This window comes from Eublepharis macularius, chromosome 9 (assembly GCF_028583425.1).
Source record: "Eublepharis macularius isolate TG4126 chromosome 9, MPM_Emac_v1.0, whole genome shotgun sequence".
In the NCBI taxonomy this organism is placed as follows: Eukaryota; Metazoa; Chordata; class Lepidosauria; order Squamata; family Eublepharidae; genus Eublepharis; species Eublepharis macularius.
In genome coordinates this window covers 39,963,934-39,984,817 of record NC_072798.1, presented here as the reverse complement: position 1 = coordinate 39,984,817, position 20,884 = coordinate 39,963,934, and the positions used below count along the sequence as shown (strand labels likewise).

Genomic DNA, 20,884 nt, shown 5'->3' with positions numbered 1-20,884 from the left:
TGGGCCAGTTTTTAACACAACGGAGATGCTAATCAAAGACCAGTCTGCACAGGCAATTTCAGAAGGCGCCAAATCATCTTAATACTGTGCAACTAACTAATCTTGGCCTACAGCCAATTTTTGTTTTCTCCCTCCTGCCTCCATAAACTCAGATGTCACTATGGAGTTTGCAGACTGCCACCCTCAGCACCTTGTTTTCTCTTCTTGCTGCTCAGGTGTAAAAGACAAGGTCAATTCAATCTAGAACCAAATTACCTACATCGTATTGCTGAGGGAAGTTGCGTATAGAAGGCAGCGGTCGGACAGACACCCACTTCTTCTTTGCTTTGGACATCACTAGCAGGACACGGCGTTCCTTGGTCCAACTGAGCAATTAGGATGAAAAATATAAAGAAGGGATGGGGAACAAAGACACAATGAAAAGAGCCTGTCATTACAAAGTACCATTTACAGTCAATTAATCAATATTTAGCACAGTATGGCTTTTACAACAACTAGCAAGAGTTTTGAGTCAGCCACTCAAGAGTTCTGCATGGGAAAAGTTCTGTGCTGTAAAGGAAAAACACAACATCTATAATCAGTGTAAGCTATACAAAGCTGCGGAAGCCCACAAGAAAAAAGTCTTACTTAGGTAGAACAACAGCACGTCTAGTCTTGCATTCTGGACAGCAGCCAGGTCTATATACATTAAGGAAATAATCCCCAAATTGTACACGTTATACCAGTTTGCCATGAAAGGGACTGAAGAGTGCCTTGGAAAAGTACAGCTTAGAATGGACGTACCCACCTCTCTATAGTCCACAGAGCAAAGAGTTCCTGTGCTGCACTGGTCCCTGTCTCTGCCAATATATGTCTGCCAGTGACATTACACTGAAGGGAGGGGAAGGGAGTAAGGATGCATCAGGATTCCCTAACAAAGTCTGCAGGCCAGCAGCAAGGATGGGGGAATCCCTAAGGCATCATCATAGCCTGCTGTGCTTTCTGGGCAAAGTGGTCAAAGGAAAGGGTAGGATTCTGGGAGACGCTAGCTGAGCTGCACTATCACTACAAGGAGAATGCCTGCTCATTGCTCTGGAAGCTGATCAAGGAGAAAGAAAACATGTTATATAATCTTCCAGAATGTAAATTTTAATCCAGGGAGGGGGGAAAAGAAAACCTGTGCCCCAGTAACGGAAGTTTGGAAAATGCTACATGAAAAGAATATTGAGCAACACACAACAAAAAGAGATGGGTACAATCTCTGACCATCACTTGTAGATTCCATTACTGTCATCTTTTCACCCAGGCTTCTTCAAATTTATCAGGCACCACCTTCATTAACAGCAACTGATATTGCTACAGCTCACTAAAAATGGAATTCCCAATGATTATTTTAATGCAAAGCAGCATCCAACAGAATATGCAATAAGAGAGATTTCTATACAATGGTAAGGTAGGTAAGAGTGCCTACCAGTGGCGTGCTTTGGCACTACAATATTTGAGGTCCTTGTCTGGTTCCACCACCTGCCCATTCCTCCAACACTGGCCACAAACAAATTTCATCTGGAGGTCAAATGTGTTTGATGTGGGAGTCCTTGTAGAAGCCTTGGGAAGAGTGGAGAAACAAAGATTACTGAAGATGTATGCCAAGACCTAGCAATCTAGATTAAGACATATTCCTTCACAGGCACACTATTTTGTGAGGTTACAAAGAGTGTAATGAAAGCAAGAACGTAGAGCAAGCTAGAATGAATGTTCAAGGTAAAAGAGTGATAACACTCATTGTCAGTTTTTACTCTGACAGGACCTTTCTACCCAGGCTCAAAGGAGCAGGAAATCACACCTACTAAAGGTTAAAAAGAAAGCTCTACATATTAACTACACAGATTCGGCTACACATTAAGCCGCCGATGAAACATCTCCATTTCCCAGTAAAATTAGACACAATAAACAAGAAAAGGTTGAAATGGCAGGATATAAGCCTCTAAACAAAAGCAGTCTTTATGATTCTGCCACTGAATTTATAATTGTGCCATTACAAGTGGTGCAGAGTGGTAAGCTGCAGTACTGCAGTCCAAGCTCTGCTCACGACCTGAGTTTGACCTGAGTTTGATCCTGGCGGAAGCTGGGTTCAGGTAGCTGGCTCAAGGTTGACTCAGCCTTCCATCCTTCCGAGGTTGGTAAAATGAGTACCCAGTTTCCTGGGGGTAAAGTGTAGATGACTGGGGAAGGCAATAGCAAACCACCCTGTAATAAAAAGTCTGCCAAGAAAACATCATGATGCGATGTCCCTCCATGAGTCACTAATGACTCGGTGCTTGCACAGGGGACTACCTTTACCTTATGATTCTGCCACTGAATTTATAATTGTGCCATTACAAGTGATGTAAGGATCCAAATGCCATTTGCTGCTGCTCTAGCAAGGTATCTAACCAATATTCATGATCTTTGGTATGGCATACTTGAGTCCATTCAACTGCGCCAACTATTTTGGCATGCTCTTTGATCTGGGTAGTAATTCTCTACGTCTTGACCATGATAGAGTTTTTTGCTTAAAATCCTTCCCCAGCTGCTTTATGGAATCCCACTGTGGATCAAAGCCTTTAAGCCCTGTGTAGAGGTATACAATCAACTTTCTTCCGACAGATTTTGGGTGTCCCTAATTGTGTCCCTTATATATCTATATGTGCAGAGTTGGGTCTTCACCTCTTGGAAACTAAGGCCTGGATCATGGCTTTCAAGTACTGGATAAAAATTCACTTTAGATCTGAACATGATAGCTTGCTATCTCATTTGATGAGAGACAGGCATAGTACCATATGGTTTTCTACGTTTACTCTCAAACTGCAAAAGCTTGGCATTGCAGTGGACTCCCTACTCCTATGTGATGAATTACATATCTTAAGAACAATTAAACTAAGACTGATGGAACATGAACTCCAAGAGATGTTCCCCCTGCATCCCCGTCTGTTCTGCAGCCAACTTAGGCATATACCAAAGGCAAGGAATGATGCCACATTATCTCTCAGCTCTGGACATCCCATCTCAGTGCCGAATATATACCTTAGCACGTTTAAACGCCTTTCCATCAATGGTGCTCTCTGGCAGGTTCAGGCAAGTACCCCTTCAAAACAGGATATGTCCTTGTGAATTAGGAGTCCTCGACTCATTGTCCCACATTATTCTAGAATGCCCTCTCTTTGATCTGTTACGCAAACAATTTTTAACTGAATACCTTCAGTATAATAATTCTATTAAAGGAGGAATTTTAGTTTACCTTCTAGAAGATTGTAACCCTTGTGTTACTTTAAGTGTTGCAAAATTTCTAGCAGAAGTTTATAAAGTTAAATCCAAGCATATAGCCGCACCTGATTGCTGAATGTTTATTAATTTTATTATTAACTGTTACTAATTGCTTGTTTATGCTTATGCTTCTGCCTATCCCTATCTCTGATTGTCCCTATCTCTGATTGTAGACTATTATTATTTCTAATGCCAATAAAGGTATTTGATTTGAGTTTTTTGCTTAAAATAACCCACAGTTTGAGCAGATGAGGGAAAGGTGCCTGATTATTCTAATACTCCTTGTGTGAACTTGTGAAAGGGAAAAAAAATCAAAGAGTTTTTAATGCATCCAGATATTGGTATTTTAGGACTGCACGTCTTGGGACCACAAACTCAGAAGAAATGAAGACCAGAAAAAGCCTGTGACTATGGGCCAAACAGGATGTGATACTGGGAGTTCCACAAATGGAAGCTTTTAAAAAAAAAAATAGCAGGAAATCAGCGCCTAATTCAAATGGAGGCTGTGAAACAATAAGGGGGGGGGTCATGCCCCACACATTTTTCTCAATAGCCTTAAAAAACTACTTATTTGCCATGCTGGAGCAGTGCAGGATTGTTTCAGGTCGGGAAAAACAACAATGGCAGGTGTAGGGAGGCTTAATCTCCTCTTGCATAATGCTCCCAATCCGAATTTGGACTCCTCATGCTTGCTATTTAAAGGCGGGGGTGGGGGAAGAGATGCTGGGAACTCCGTCCACAGAACTCCCAGTTCATGTCAGATTTTGCCCTTGGAGAGAGAGCAGGAGAAAGAGGAGGGATGTTTATCACAGTGCAGAGGGAGTAACAATCCTCTTTTGCCCTATTAAAAGGGCCAGGAACATATGAAATTGTTCTGGAAGTGCCTGCTGCACAGAAAGCTGCTTTCAAGCAAACGGATCCAACTACACTGCCTTGCGCAGACAAGCCTTCTGAGCACTTTAAGCAGGTCACCAGAGCACACCGAGTCTCTTGCACTGACTTACCATCCTAGCGGGCTGCTGCCTCTCATGCCTTTCACAAACTGATGCTGGAGGCCAAGGGGATCTCCCTAGACAGCAGGTTCCTGCCTGTTACTTTACACATAACCTTGCAGAAGAGTTTGAAACCAGAATACTGCAAAGTGACTTTTTAAATTTATTTTATTTGTATTTCTATTCCACCCTCCCCATGAAGGGCTCAGGGTGGATTACAACATTTTAAAAACATTTTAATTTATACAAATAAAACCATAGTTTTTTTTTAAAAAAAACTCCCCCCCCCCCACACTCTCTCTCTCTCTCTCTCTCTCTCTCTCTCTCTCTCTCTCTCTCTCTTGGAAATGGCAGGATACAACTGTAGATTTCGGGTTCTTCCAAACAGCCTATTTATGTCTCAGGTGCTCTGAATCAGCCCTCAAAGCACCAACAAGCTAGGCAGGGACTATGGAAACATCTGTGATGGCAGCTGCTACACAAACAGTAAAATAGGGTGAAGCAGGAATAGTGCACTCAATAGAGTAATGTTTTTTTTTTTTTAAGGCACCTGCAATACTAGATATCTTACCATGTTAATTTGCCACAGTAAAAACTACTGTCTGCCTTGGTATCTGGAGACTCCTAAGAGATTTCTTTCAGCCAAATACATCGACTTAAGATCCTGAAGTAAATTGTATACATTTCTTAGATATCTGCCTACCAATTCTGACCTCCAGTTTTACTGAGGGCATGCAAAGAATCATGCAACTGCCTAAGAATTTGGCACACTATTTTAAACATTAGTTAGCAAGGCATTTCCGTCAGAGAGCTCCCTCTGTGATATGACAAAGATCAGATTGCTTAGGGACTAGAGGCAGGTACCTAAGAAGACCACAGTGATTAAAGCCTTGAAAAGCTGGTTCTCTACCTGACATCAGCAACTCCAGGTGGCTCATTCAAGTACATCAGGCAAGCACAAACTGAATAGGTTTTCTGAGGTGAGTTGCCAAAGGCCCTGCACATGTATACTCCCTTGCCAGATAAATCCACATTCAGAGGGGAAAAGAATTGCAGTAAGCCGCCAAAAGCATCTACTACACATGACTGTATTTGTAAAGACAAGACATACATACCTGACAGATTGCTAATAAGTCAATGGTACATGGAAATCAAGGGTTTTCCTAAGCATGCAATGGATTAAACTAAGTCCAAGAGGCTTCAGTTAACAGCAGCACCCATTGTTATGGGGCCAACTTTACAAAATAAAGCTGGCAATTAAATCATACCGACCCACATGATTAAGAACTTTGCCACAGCAATGTCGGGAATTGTTATTCCAAATAAGGCAACTGGCAAGTTACATGGAAAAAGGTGGGAGGGCAGGATAAGTCAGATATGGTTTTGATGCAGAAAAGCATTCTTTTCTTGCGAACCTCCTTGTATTTTTTAAAAGCTAATCTGAGGCAGACTGTGCCACTTCTGTTCACAATTATTCACCTGTATCTATTTGCAGAAAACAAGCAACTGAGCCCAGAACTGCATCATTGGCCAGGGAGGGAGGAAGGCCAGATACATGGAAGAATTGTTCCACGTTTAGCCAGAAGCAAATGCATTCAGCCATTACAAAATTACCACGGAGCTCGGCATTTAAATTCACAGGATGGCAAATATGAGATGACAAGTAGGGGGACCTGCAAGGACTTTGGGGGGCATCTCATTTTTTTGTTTCGCCACTATTTCTCTTCCCTGAAGGCCCCCATTTACTCTCCTCCTTCTGTCCTTCCCACACACCAGACAACCTACAGTACCTTTATCTGTCCCCCATCTTTACCAATTCCTCTTTCATTCCCCCCTCAGCCTCTACCTGGATAAACTATGGGCCAGTTGTATGGTGCCAGACCCTTTGCAGGACCTGGTTGCAGGTACTGGCTGCCAGGCCAGGCCCAGCTGCACAGTGAGAAACCTGCAAGGACTTGCATGAAGCACCTCACATTCACTTGTATCTTCCTCCCCACACTACTTCCTCTGTCCTTCCTCCTAGCAACCCTTATTTCCTCACCTTTGCCTTCTTCTCTCTCTCCTCATCCACAAACCAACCTAACTTTTATCTGCCCCTCCAATCTTCAGCTGTACTTATTATATATAGTTTTCACTTATACCTCACCTTTCTCCACATTTGTGACCCAAAACAGCTTACATCACTCTCCTCTCCTTCACTTTATTCTCACAACAACCTTGAATGGCAGGTAACACTGAGAATGTTTAATTGAAGTTTTCATGGTAGAGTTGGAATTCATATCTGGTGATGTGTGAATGTCTAACCACTGCACTACACTGCTTTTGTGGTGTGGTTGCTGTTGAATAGCAGAAAGCAGCCAGGTCAGGGTGAGTCATGTAAGCTGCATGTTATCAAGTTGCCCAGTAGTTTCTGCAGGGCCTGGCCACAATAAGTCCTTCCTTTGTGGCCAAAATAGCTGTAGAAATGCCCATGCCCCCTCCACCCTGCCTTTTTCTGCCAGAAACCAAGGCTTGAAGCTAGCAATACTCTTGTGGTTTCCTAGCAACCCCCACAATGGCCACTGATGGGGGCCATTGATTTCTTAAAGCTATCGCTATAGCTGCTGCTTTTATAGGGGTGGGGTGGGGTTAAGCTCCCTCCATTTTATAAATTTCAGATTTTTCTGCAAACATGGGACTTCTTCCAGTTTTGTAGAAAAGTCTGTTTTGTCTGTTCATGATTCCAGTCTCTGGATTTAAGTATCCACAGATTTGGCAATGCTGAGAATTAGATATATTTTGCAACCTTTCAAAACAAGCAAAGAAACCATTTTCCTGTTTTATCTGTCATTTTACCATGTTGCCATATTTACACAGCAGCAAGGAGTTTAAAAAGGAACAGAAATTGCCACCTACTGATTGTGGGGACCCAGGATACAGAACCCATCCTACTGATGAGACTCAGAGTTTAGTTGCACAGAAGTTCTTCAAGTGCTGCATAAATTCAAGAGGGCATATTTATAAAAGAGAGAGAGAGACAGAGGAAGGAAGGAAGGAAAATAAAGTCAACCCTATCAACTGAAAATTGACTCACCATTTGGGAATCACCATTTTAAAGAGGATATTGGTTTTGTGTCTGAAAAGGCCAGCCTCAATCATCAACAGTACTTCCACGGCACAGGGCCAGGAGTTTAATGTATCTTTCAGAGATATTTAAAGTTTTTTCTGTTCCCTGATCAAGTTGTAATGTACATTACCTAGATAGGGGATACAGTCCCCCCACAATAGTCACAACGCAGCAACAGCTGAGAAACAGTGTGATGTGATCCACAGAGTGTTGAACACAAATTAGGAAAACCAAATCACCCCTCAGCCATGAGGTTCCCTGGCCAATCTTGGGTCAGTCACTAATTCTCAACCTAGTAGACTTCATATTGAAGGTAAAATGGGGAGATTTAAAAATGTAATAACAGAAACTAAGTTGTGCTTCCACACATAGGCATACACAGATAATCCCCATTATGCTCTGCCATCCTATCATTTATTATTCTAGCTCTTAGCCAGCTATGATCTCTAAACATCAGCTGTGAGTATCTGAGATGGGAGCAGGGGGAAGTGAACTTCACAATAACACGTTTTTAAAATAGCAATGCACTTCAGCATGCTTAGCTACGAGACACCCAAAGGTTTAACCTAACGTTGTGAGAATGTTGTCTATTTCTAGCTTTGGCCTCTGATAAGGTGGGGCAGAGAATCTGGGTCACCCAAGGCTGCTTTCTCCCTCTCCTCAAGAACGCTTTATCCACTCTGAGCTAAGCCTGGGGGTTTCCCTGGCCAGCCATTCTCCCAGCCCTAAGTATGGTCTCACAGGCTACTTGTGTTCCCCATGCCTTCCTAGAAGGACATACTCTCTCACACACAAGAAGAGGCTCTGCCCACTGTTGGAGCAACAGAACTATTCATCCTTATCTGCTCTAGGAACTGCTGTTAATCTGGTCTTCATTGTCCCAGTAACCTTCCTCTCTGCTTCTACCATTATGATAATAACTTTGCTCCCCTTTCCCCCAGCAAAAGTGTCTTGGGCCAGTTGTTTCATCTTAGGGCCCACCTCCATATATCACTGCACTTCAGCATCATAAGTATGACACTGAAACAGAACCTTCTTCCTTTGCATTCCTTTCAGCCATCCTGCCAAGCCTTGACGCGCTTCCTTCATATGCATTTACTACCTTCCTTCTCACACTTCTGGCACCCAAGTTGGTCCTTCACAATTGCAAATTTCAGGACACAGATGATCTTTCAACCATATACCAAAAGTATGTATGAACACGTGAAGCTAGCTGCCTTATACTGAATCAGACCATGGTCCATCAAGGTTGGGGTTGTCTATTCATACTGGCAGCAGCTTTCCAGAGTCTCAGGCTAAGGTTTTTCACATCACTGATGACCTGACCCTTTTAACTGGAGACACGGAGAATTGAAATTGGGAATTTCTGCATGCCAAGTAGATGCTCTGCCACTAAGCCAGGGCCCCTCCCACCACTGGAGCACTCAGACAAGTGGCAAGGAGAATTTTGTCTGCCCTTGCTTCCTGATCTGTAGGCCAGGGCATGATAAAAAACTCATCTCCCCACATGACTGGAATCAACAAACACCTTGTTTTTTATGCACTATTGATTAAGCAGTCAATGAGGATAAATGATCGTATGTGGCCACCGAATGGGATACCGCCACTCACATGTGGCCCCAGGTACATTAATATACTTGTTCACTTCATCCTCAGCTGTTTCTTGGTCCTTCCTTGAATCTCTATTAGGTCAAGCCTTCCAGACACATTCTTCCTTAAGCAGCTCAAGGAAACTGCTGCCAAAGCTCTATTTGAGGCAACTGCAAAGTTTAAACATCAGTTCTTTTATTATGGTAGACTCAAGGCATGCTCTATCTATAATATGCATTGGGTAAACCACAACATGCCTTCCTGGGCTGTAAATGGTTAATAAAAATAACTAGAGACACCTAGTGATAGGAAGTGGTATTTAATATTCTAATAACAATATCCAAGCCCCTAGAAACCATGGGAGGAGGTAACGGCCTCCCTTCCATTTTTCTCCTCCCCGTCAGCCACACCTTCCAAAAGCGATTAAAGTAGCAAAGAGCTTTATCTTCTTGTCCAAGAACAGTTTAAATCTGATACCAAGGTTGACCCCTTTTGTTTGTTTTTTACTCACCAGCCAGGCTTTTTCTTAACCCTCCAAAATGCTACCCCACAGGACGGCAACAGGTTATAATCAATGAGCAGTTCCTAAAAATCTACCACTTGTCTTTACATAGCTACAGATCAATAGTACTCTCCCCAACCAACTCTTCCAAGAATAAGCTTTATCCTAGCCATTTAGTTGGAAAACATGGCCTATTGCTTCTGCCAAGTTTAATTTTTTTGATGTAAATTCTGTACTGTTTTCTTTCTTTTTTTAAGGCTTACAAGAAGTTAGAAGTATCAAAAGGTCCTGAAAGGCTGGCCAGGATCGGCAATTAGTCTTAAGAAATCATTTACATCATTGCAAAGTTTAAGAGGAAAGACAGTAATGAAATGCAGAGCTACAGGTTAAGGGTTCCTGCTGATTCTCACAAGATTTTCTTTTTAAAGCAGCTCTTGTGCTGTGTATGCCACCCAAAACTTCATCTTGTATTCTGAGGCTTGGTCCTTCTGAAGTTGTGAGGCTAATGGGAAATCCAGAGAAAGTAGTTTCAGTGCACCAAGACACAGTATTCTTTTTTCTAGGTTCCTTACTTGTTGGGTAGTTCCCTTGTGATTTTGTTAAAGAGGCCACATCAATACTAGATCTTAGTTGCAAGTAGTCTGTTACAGTTTTCTTCCTTAGTGTCTCTGGAGCAATATCTTGAAATACCTGTATGGTTTTGAAAAAGAAAAGATCTTCTTGATTCTGGTTGAGAGTTGTTTACTTTGTACTATATTGAAGGGATTGGGCAACTCTGCCCCTGAATCTGATGGTATTAGTTTGGATAGGAGGGTCAATCCTCCGAGCTCTAACATAAAAAAACTTCATCTTCTAGCTGAATTAGTTGTAACAGCCACCTGGCCAAAAAGGATTCCAGATTAGGTTCATCCCGTCTTTGAGAATCCTCTGAGTATAATCTGTATTTCTACCTTCTGGATCTGTTTTCCAGATCCTTCATTTTCAAATCACTTTTGGATATTTGAAGCTTATTTCTTCCTGCAGAGAGAAACGTAATCCCATAGCTGTTTCAGAATTGGCTGTCTCTTGAAGAGTAATATTCACCATCTAGGCAGCCAGTGGTTCAATAAATGATTTCAAGAAGGAAGATGGTCTTGATTTGCCTTGATTTCTGTTGCTAGTCCTTGTACATCCTCTTTGGTGACTAGGTCTGCTGGCTGTAAAGAGATCTGTAAAATCATACCCTCCTTTTTTCCTTTCCTATACTTACCTCTATGGAGTTAACAGCTCAGGAGTTTGGGAGTCAGATATCCTCTGTGAACAGGTGACATCATTTCCCCTCTTTTAGTGCTTTGTTAAACCACAACAACTAGTGCTTTACATCTAATGGCTTCATAACCAGATACCAGAAAGCATAAGAAGATGTAGAGAAAAAAAGTTTTAAATCAATGAAAGCATGACTCAACGAACTTTGAAACTGTTAGCAGTTAATCAAAAAATAAAGTACTTCAGACAGTGTACCATATAACCTTGAATAAGGAAAGCATGTTCCTGAGATACCCCCATAACATCATGGGAGTACAAAGAAGCATCTGTACACGTATCCCATACGAATCTTCATTGGAAGTTACTTCAAGACTGACCAGTTCCATTCCAGATCCCATCTTGTATATTTAGACACAGAAGAAAAACTTTTGCCATCTTCACATCAGTGGTAATTCGTTTAACAAACATTAACCCCTGTACGAGACAGAAGTTAGAGCAAGGAAAGTGGAAGTTTATATACTTCACTGTTTTAAAGTTAATAACCAGAGTAGGTCGTTTTCCTGGCAGTTACTAATCCTGCTTTTTTTTTTTGACAAATGAAGATACATGTTCATGTGAAACCAAGCTCAAGACTCATAGGCAGTGGCTTTTTCAAACTCCTTACCACATTGTTGTTAGCCTTGATGGCATGAGCTTCCATCTGCTGCCAATACTTTTTAGATTCCTGTACAATATCTTCATGAGTCATTCCTGGAATGACAAAAGACACATGCTAAGAGCTCCTAACCTCTGAATTCTTTTGAGAGACTTCTTAAAAGTTGATGAGGTGTTACAATAAGGTCAGTAAGCTGAAAGACTTGGAAATTCAGGTTAGCAACATATCCTGCCTCAAGACTGCACACAAGAGCATACTGAAGCACTTGTGTATCTTTGCCCAAGGCTGCCAATAACAGAGATTGACGCTTCCTGTAACTAAGACTGCCAACATATTCTACATTGAGTATCAAGAATCCAGGGCTTTTTTTCAGGGGGAACGTAGGGCAACGGAGTTCCGGAACCTCTTGAAAATGGTCACATGGCTGGTGGCCCCGCCCCCTGATCTCCAGACAGAGGGGAGTTGAGATTGGAGGGTAAATCTGACCCCAGCTGTTGTGATCTGAGTTTAGAAGGTGGTTACAGAACACTCAAAGAGGACATGCCTACTCACTACTTCTTTTCTGAACAGGGCTGTAATATAATGGAATGGTTCAGGAGGAAGTATTTGTAAAGGCAACAGTGCTGTATTCTATTCCACTGATTATTGCATGCAATGCTTTTTTTTTTGTAAAAACAAAAAACGCCAATATTCATGTATAAAGTTGTGCCAATTTCTACTAATTTTCCATCCCTCTGCAGATCCCCACTGGGCTGTTCTGGAGGTTATGCTATTTCTTTCTCTGGCTGAGTAGGGAAGAACAGCAAACAAGGATCAAGATTTGGAAGAGCCCCCCCCCTGCAAGCGCCATTACTCAGTACTGGGGGAAACCCTCACAAAAAGGGTCCTGATTGCTATGTATCTTACAATGCTCTTACTGCATTTTTTCTACTTTTGTAATCCCATTTTTGCATTGTTTATGACATACTATTCACTTTTTTTTGCATTGTTTCTAACTGTTACGATCCTAGTCCTATTGCATCATTATTGGATGCCTCATGGTATTTGATTGTACTGTTTTGCACTATTTTATTGTTTTTCACTACCTTAAGTCTCAGCGAGAATGGTGGGCTATAGTCAGTAACATCAACTCAGACTGGTAGCAGCTCTCCAGAGTCTCAATTAGAGTTGTTGCACATCTCCCACTACTTAATCCTTTTAACTGGAGATGCCAGGGATTTAACCTGGGACCTTCTGCATGCCAAGCAGAGGCTTTGCAATTTTTGCTGTCCAATTCTTGGTAAAGATCCAGCATGCTACAGAGAGCAAAAGACCAACAGCGTAAGGAAACAGGATTCTAGTCATCTTTGTGTTCATGGTGCATCCACACTACAATGGATTTTACCATAAATATTCTTTGTATTTACTTTAAGTAAACATGTTTAGGGTAGGGCCCTAAGAGATTTTGTAAATTTGTAGAGGATGAAAACACAAGCTTTAAAAAAAATCAAAGTCCACACCACTGTCCTCAGCAGAGAATCCACTTCATCTTAAGTAGTGTAAAATTCTTCTCTAATGTGCAGTCTTCTCAGTGCAGAATTATACATTAATGTTCCCAAACATATGCAAGTTTATTTCTAGAGCCTGGCAATGAAGCTCCATTGTAACAGAATATGAAAATAAAAAGCCATAATAGAGTTCACATAGCATGCATGGTCAACTTGGGAGACCAGTACCCAGTATGAAGGGTTTGGGACACTGTTGAATAGGGAAAGGAGGGCTCTTGGGTTTATTATGAAGGCAATTTAATTTTCAAAACTGCATCCTCCATTTCACAGAGCTAGCAATACAGGAGATGAAGGTCAAGCATCCAACGAGCAAAACTTTGACTTCATTTAGACCCTGGCTCTTTGTCTTCATCCAGTCACCGAACTTTTCCTAAGTTAAGCTACAATCTACAATAAGGCTTGGTGGAGGAATGTAAAATAATAAGAAACAGAGCAAATCAATGGTAAATGTGTAAACCCTTCAACTGGCATTGTGGTATGTTTAAAGGGATAATCCCAAAAGAAATGTGCATTGCTTTTTCATTAACCAGCCCATTATGAAGACCAAGATCTGGAATCCTTTTCCTTGATGCTTCATGTGTAGCCATTCCAAATATGCTTCCAGTCCCCAAATCCAAGCTTACTAAGGCATTGGCATTTCTCTGGCTGACATTACAAAAAGTGATACACCTGACTTTAATTGCCCTAACTCAAGCCCACTGACACCTCCATGAGAGAGAGATTGTGTGTCGAAGCCTGCAAAAACTTTCAGTCATCTTTGGTACCTTCTCCCTCTTGCCCACATATCAAGGACACTCACCAGAGTACTGCTGTAGCAGCCAGACTTTAAGCTCTATGAAGCTGTGAGCAAAGTGGCAGCTATCTTCACGCAAGCAGCCATAGCGCACTTCATGCCGGCACACATCAAACTGAAAGTGCTCCTGGAACTGGCGGATCTTAGAGTATTTCAGAGAAGTGGAACGAACAATGTGAACCAAACACCTACAGCGAGGAGGGAAATGTTTACAAATAAATTCCACTTACAAAATGTCAGCAGTACTCTTACGTTGTGCTTTTCCTGAGTGCTCAAATTCTTTCTCAGATCGGTATTTTCTCCAATTTGATTCTTACTTTATTTTAGGAGCACAGCAGAGACATAATTAGAATCACATGCGAAAGAGTTTGACTGAAGTGGCACCCACACAGTTGTGTCAATTTTAATTGCATCCAGAGTAAATTTTCCACTCACACTTCTGTCAGTAGAATACAACTTTCCTGCCTCCTGCCTCATCCCACTGATCTTCCCCAAATGCTGCCTGTAAGGATGGGGGACCACCAGGAAGAGGGTTGGTGAAAATTACCCCCCCCCCAATCTCTTCTGTTAGCAGAAAATTTAACCTGGATCCAACCCAATGACGGGTGTGCTTAAAAACTGGCACAACCATGATACAACCACATGGGCACTGCTTCTCACAAGCAGCTTCTCAAATAGAAGGATACCCACACAGCTCCGATTTTCATTGGCTATCGCTCTGCTAAAATAATGTGCAGATCTGGAATCAGTTTACAACAACCCTGTAAAATGTTACCCATATTACAGATCAGAACTCTGAAGATGAAGTTGAGAAATCCTCTCTTAATACCACTCACTGAGCTTGTGGCTCAGCTGAGATTTGAACTAGGGACACCCTGCTTACAGATCGTTTACATTGTCAAAGCATTTAATCCCAAAAGCTCCAGCTCAGCAACAAAGCACACGGAGGAAGAAACAAGTGACTCCATAAGCAGTAGCTTCGCACCAAGCTAAACCGATGGTCCACCTTGCCAACAAACAATGAAAGACAGAGGTTTCTCATCACCCAGCGGATAATGTCAGGGATCACACTTGTTCAACAGCTAAGATCTACCCCCCACCCAAAGTGATAATTTATTTACTGTAGACCAAAGAAAACAAACACAGACTATAATGGATAATATAGAGCAAGCCTGGCTCACTTGTTATCATAAAAGCTATGTTTTGCAGCAAGATTGGAGCACACTGCCGGAGAGTCCTTGGTCCCTTTGCTGATTATCCGGGGTTTGCTGTCAAAGCAGATCTGCAAAATACAACAGAAGAAAATGGTCAGTTTCTTAACACCTCTAGAAACAATTATTTTTAATCATTTCTACAGGAACTGCAGTATGCTCCAATCCTTGCTGAAATCATTTTTACAACAATCCTGAGAATACAGGTCATTATTAGTCCCATTTTACAGCAAGGTACTGAGCCTGAAAGGCTCCAATATATTAGAGACCACTCAATAGGTCTATGAGCTCAGGTGTCCCAAGATAAAGCACAATTGTCTTCCCAGTAGAACACAGTGGTTCTCAATACAATCTCTTACAAACAACAGAATCTTTCTCCAAGCACAAAAGAAATGGGGTGTATATAAACTGGTGTGATAGATTTACATTCCAGTGCATCTGAAGAAGTGAGTTCTGACTCATGAAAGATTAACACTAGAATAAATTTTGTTAAATCTTTAAAGTGCCACTGGATTCCTGTTTAATTCTGATGCTACAGACTAACACAGCCAATCATCTGGAATTAGGCACAGGTGAAAGAGGAGGATACCTTTCCTTTATGTTCCTCAACACTACAAACTGCTTCTGAAGGCTGAACGGGGCAGCCAGGAAATGTGAAGCAACTGCAGTAAACTGCAATATATTCCAAAGGGGTGCCATTAAAAAAAGCTGCACTCCAGAGAGTGTCCAAAAATGTCTAAGGCAAGCACTGGACTGGATTCTAGGTGAGATAGATCAAAGTCCCAGGTGCACAGCTGGAATGGACAAATAAAGGAATGCAGTGGAAAGACATCTTATGTGCCTTCTGCATACCTCGCAGAGGAAAGTGAATATGCCCTGATGTTCCTTCAAGATCTTGGCAATGGTCAGACTGCCCCGCTTGACCCCACCCAGGGGGTCGAAGAGGAGATCGCGATTGAGGGTTCCCTTCCGTTCCTCTGTCCACACGTCGATCTCCTCCTGGTGGTACGCGAAGGTGCAGTTATCCCCGTACTTACAGTCCTGCTTGTTAAGCATATCTACAAAGCAACAAACATCACACCACCACACATGGAGTGGAGGCTGGGATCAGAAAGAAAGCTCTCTTGCTATCCCTCATCCCGTTTCTTTCTCTCCCACCACCCTGAGCTTCAAAGGCAATTAAACAGTAACCAAAAAGCTCATCCTCTGGGCTTAGCTCTTCATCTGTTATCCAAGAGCAATTCAGTCACATTTGACTGGCTAAGCATGATTGGACCAAATCTGAGGCATAAAAACTTGGGTATATTTAATAAACTTGTTGACAGCCTTTTGCCCATAGCTGGTCCCCAGAGCAGGTTACAGTTTCATTTGAAAATAGAGCAAAATAATATCAGAGATCTTAAAACAATTTAGAATATCTAAGATAGAAGTCACTTTCCCCCAAGCTATGCTAACATAATACAGATCCCCACAGCAGCCTCTTAGTCAAAATCAAAGGCACTCTACAACAGGTGAGCCTTTAAATTAGTATGGAAGGCCCTCACAGATGTGATCACTCCTTAGGGAAGGTACTTCACATATGGGAGCGTCAATAAAAAAAAGGCCATCCCCCTGGTCCCAGGTAACCAAGCTTTGGCTAAGACGTGATTTGCTCATGGAGCCTTCCATGAAGAACCCAAGTCCAGAGTAGGAGAAAATGGGCAAAGATGGTCCTTCAGGTGTTTGGGGCTCAAGCCATTTAGATCTTGAAAAGCCAAAAACAGCACTTACTAGTAAGTCTGGAAACAAACTGGGTCAGTGTAGATGATGCAATGCTGTTTTAAATATCACAGCAGCACATCCCAGAAAGGACCTTAGTTGCAGCATTTTATACAGTCAATTGCTATATAGAGCTGCTATAGTATAGTGGTTAAGTGACTGGGCTGCGAATCAGCACTCTGCGGGTTCAAATCCCACTACTGCCATGAACTTAGCAAGTAGCCTTGCATAAGCCTCTCAGCCTCAGCTTCCCCAGCTGTATTGTGGGGATAATAACTACACTGACTTTGTTCACCACTCTGAGTGGGGCACTAATCTGTCTAGAAGAGCAGTATATAAGCACATTTGTTGTTGTTTATGAACAGTATTCAAGGGCAGCACCACTAGAGTTACAGTAGTCATTGCCTGGATGCCACTAAGGTTTTTTCTAGGAATGGGCACAGCTGGTGAAAAAGCCTCAGCTGGTAAAAGGTGTTTGGGGCATCTTCTGACTCTTCCAAGTGCGACAACCTGATGAGGACACCTGGTCTTTCATGGAAAATGCAACAATATCCAGAACCAACTGGACTTCCTGGATCAACCTTTATCCCCACCCACACCATTTCCATACTGTCTGGATTATTAAATCTTCATCCAGTCCTTGATCAAATCCAGCCATCAGGTGAGATACAGTTATGCATGCTGACAACTTACTCCAAATCTCCAATCTCTCCCAGTGGCATCATGTAAATGTTAAAGAGCATCAGGGACAAGATCAAGCGCTGGAGCATCCCATACATTAATAACCATGGGGCTAAAGGACAGTCCCTGTGACCACCTTCTTTCAGAAATGGAACCAATGAATCCTGGAGTCACCCGGGCCCAAGACGGCTGAGAAATCCAGAAGGATTAGCATGGACGCAGCAGTCCCCTAGTGGGTCAACTGACACAGATCATCTAACAGGGCAGTCAAGAGGATTTCTGAGCCACAGCCAAGCCTGAATTCTCTCCGAAAAGGACCTAGATACTTGGTATTATCCAGGAAGTTACGTAAGTGAATTATTATGCATAGATCTTGTGGCGATATTACATTTCAACCCTGATATATGTATAAAGGTATCTCTGGGAATGCACAGGGGTTGCATTCAAACTGCCTTTCTAGGAAGTCTAGTCAAAATACTGCAGAACAAGTATTTTTTCCTCTAAGTTTCAGTCTACCAGTGCAACAGGATGTCAGTTATTATGCTATTAAATGCAGTCCAAAATTATAAAAGGGCCTTTAGGCAGGTGTTCCTAAAGCACACACATGCAATGAGAGCTAACCAGTTTCTAATCCCCCCCCCCAATTCTATCTGGTAATTTTCCACTAAGGGGAAAGTAATCTGTAAGCTTTTTGGTGAAGAACAACTCTGACCTTGGGTCAGAGAGTCAGACATAATGGAGACCCTGAAGGAGATACACAGAGGCACATGGTCTGAAAAAAGCCATTGGTGGAAAAAGGGAGGGGGCGGGGGCAGGGAGAGAGAGATGCCTGGACAACAGATTTGGAATCATTAAGGTATTCTTGCCTGTCTAACATCTTTGTCTTGGGCAGAATGGAGTTGGCATTTGCAGAACAGGCTAACAGCTTTGGTGTATTCATGAACCCAGTTGTGCTGTTTGAAAAAGGCTGGGTAGTATCCAAGAGCACCTTCTATCAGCTGAATCTGCTTTACCAATTTGTCTCCTTTCATCGATTCAGCTGATATGACCATGCCAATGCTTTTGTAATCATGTGGCTGGATTACTGTTCTGTGCTGTATGCTAGGCTACCCTTAAAGACAACCCAAAAACTGCACTGGTAGGGTTGCCAGGTCTGGGCTGGGAAATTCCTGGAGAGTTAGGGGGTGGAGCCTGGAAAGGGTGGGGTTTGGGAAGGGGAGGGACCTCAGTGGGGTATAATGCCATAGAATGCACTCTCCAAAGCAGCCATTTTTCCCAGGGGATGTCTGTCACCTGGAGAACAGTTGTAATTACAGGTCTCCAGCCACTATCTGGAGCCTGGCAACCTTATGCACTGGGTTCAGAATGCAGTAATCCAATTATCATTAGGGACCAACCAATGGGAACCTATCTTTTCCTTCTTAAAATAACTGCATTGACTGCCAGTTTGTTTCCAAGTCCAGTTCAAGGTACTGATTATGACCTTCAAAGCCCTTCACGGCCTAGAGCACAGGAATCTAAAGGTCAGTCTCCTACCATACCTCCCTGTGCACCAAATACTTGCCTCAGGCTGCCACCTACTGGCTGTTTTCCCAAATAAGGCAGCCTGCCTGTTATTAACCAGATTCTATACCTTTTCCATTGAAGTTCCCATAGCTCCTGTCTTGTAGAACAGACTCCCTAAGAAGACTGAGGAGAATGCTGCCTTCAGGAGACTCAGCAAGACCATTTCATTTGCCAGCACTTTTAATGGGGCATAAACTATAGGCATCTTGGGGGATGGTGGTTTGGAGGGGAGTTATTCTATTGGTTTTAAATTGTAATATTTTAATTGTAACTTATAAGTCACCTTAAACCACAAGGACAGGTAGGATGTAAATATCTTAATGACTTAATAATGCAATAGGGATGTGTAGATCTAAAGAAAGAATTGTGTTCTGTGCATATTTTTTTTATTATTCATTTTTATTCAAAACATTTCTATGCGGCCTTTCCACCCAAATGGGATTCCCAAAGTGGCAAACAGCAAACATGAAAACATTTCAATATTAAAATTGTTTAAAATAAAGTATATATACAATAATTCAATAAAAATATATAAACACATCTGATTTTCCTGTGCTCCGCTTAGAAATTATAGTATACAAGAAACAATGCCCGTTGTGTGAAAAAATACAACAGGCTCTAGAAAACGGATTCAATGGGCCCCCTCCTGGCGGCATGCAGGTGCTTCGCAGTGGCCTGGAAGCCAGAGCAGGAGGGCTCTGAGGGGAGGTGCAGGGAGGAGTGCTTAGGTTGTTGATTTGGCAGGCCCCTCCCCGGCAGAAAGCAGGCGTTTCACAGTGGCCTTGAGGCCAGAGTTGTCAGCAATGCGCCTGTGCAAGGATAAAAAAGTGAGTCATCGCCAATATGGCTTGCCTTTTATATAGTAGGATAAGGTGTTTTCTTAAATCAGGTTATTAGTCAAAGCTTTGCTATCTGGGACTCAAGGGGAATGAATGCTGCTGGTTAATCAACTATGCCAGTTACTAGAGCCTTAATGTAATGGTTGCAAAATGTTTCACTGTCTCTAAAAAAAGTAGACAATGAAAACACTGGCTTCAGAATAGAGAGGAGAGAGGGTTGGCAAACACTCTCAGTCCCCCCTGATACCACACGTGGGAAGCAGCCCCCCGTGAAAAGGCAGAGAAGGGTGTGGCTATATTGCCTGGCAAGTATTCATGGCTGTTCAGGCTAGGTCTGCTGCTGCCCAGCCAGTTCCACAGTACTCTACAGCATCCTAAAGTGTGACAGGTTTGCACGATGAAAGACTCAGGAAGGATATCAGCATGAGCTCTGGGTGTCTGCAGGGCCTGTTTTACCACAGATCTCTCACCAAGTTTCACAGAATTAAAATTCCACCATGGTAGTTAGGTTAATAGATGGCATGCACAGTTTACTCAATGGAACTCCCAAAAGAGGTATTTCCATGACCAGGCGTTTTGCATTTCACCAGCAGCTTTTGATGTTCAAGCCTATTATGCTAGTCCTGGATAAACCAGTGCAACCTCCAAGCTCCTCAGAGAATCAACATTAAAGTGCAGTGAGTGCTAGTATACTGAGTCACTACTTCTGTACTTTCAGTTAGAAACAGCTGGGCTGAATTTCAGAGCAGCATTCTCCATATTCAGTCCCAGCCAACTAATACGGGATAGGCACAATGTTTTCCTTGCCGCACAATGAACACTGATGGCTGACTAGAGCGTCAATGATTATAGCTGTCTCTCACATAGAACAAAGTGTACTGATGCTGCAGAAAAAAAGTACTCATTGTGAAGAGGAGGCAAATTTTTTCAAATGTCAGTGGCAGTATTGTCAACATTATTAAAGAACCTATTAGCAAATTCAGTGGTGGAATATTTTACTTAGGTTGCTTTCTGTGGTCTTCCCCATACTTCTTCAAGGAACCATTCTTTTATTATTTAGTTGAGAGGACCAATTAGATAACACAGTTGATCTCTCAAACTTGCTCCTACTTTGATT

The 20,884-nt window shown here is 42.3% G+C and overlaps 1 protein-coding gene across 2 annotated transcripts in view; it reads right to left on the bottom strand.

Moving 5' to 3' along the window:
• The window catches only part of ZC3H7B (zinc finger CCCH-type containing 7B), a 64,595-nt gene that overhangs the window by 10,792 nt on the left and 32,919 nt on the right, over positions 1 to 20,884 (bottom strand). For both annotated transcript variants that reach the window (XM_054988445.1, XM_054988446.1), the window contains exons 14-19: positions 15,776 to 15,981; positions 14,894 to 14,994; positions 13,719 to 13,900; positions 11,382 to 11,467; positions 1,451 to 1,584; positions 260 to 365 (exon numbers count right to left, since the gene is read on the bottom strand). In XM_054988445.1, coding sequence (XP_054844420.1) covers positions 260 to 365; positions 1,451 to 1,584; positions 11,382 to 11,467; positions 13,719 to 13,900; positions 14,894 to 14,994; positions 15,776 to 15,981 — 815 coding nt within the window. The remainder of the gene's footprint in view (positions 1 to 259; positions 366 to 1,450; positions 1,585 to 11,381; positions 11,468 to 13,718; positions 13,901 to 14,893; positions 14,995 to 15,775; positions 15,982 to 20,884) is intronic.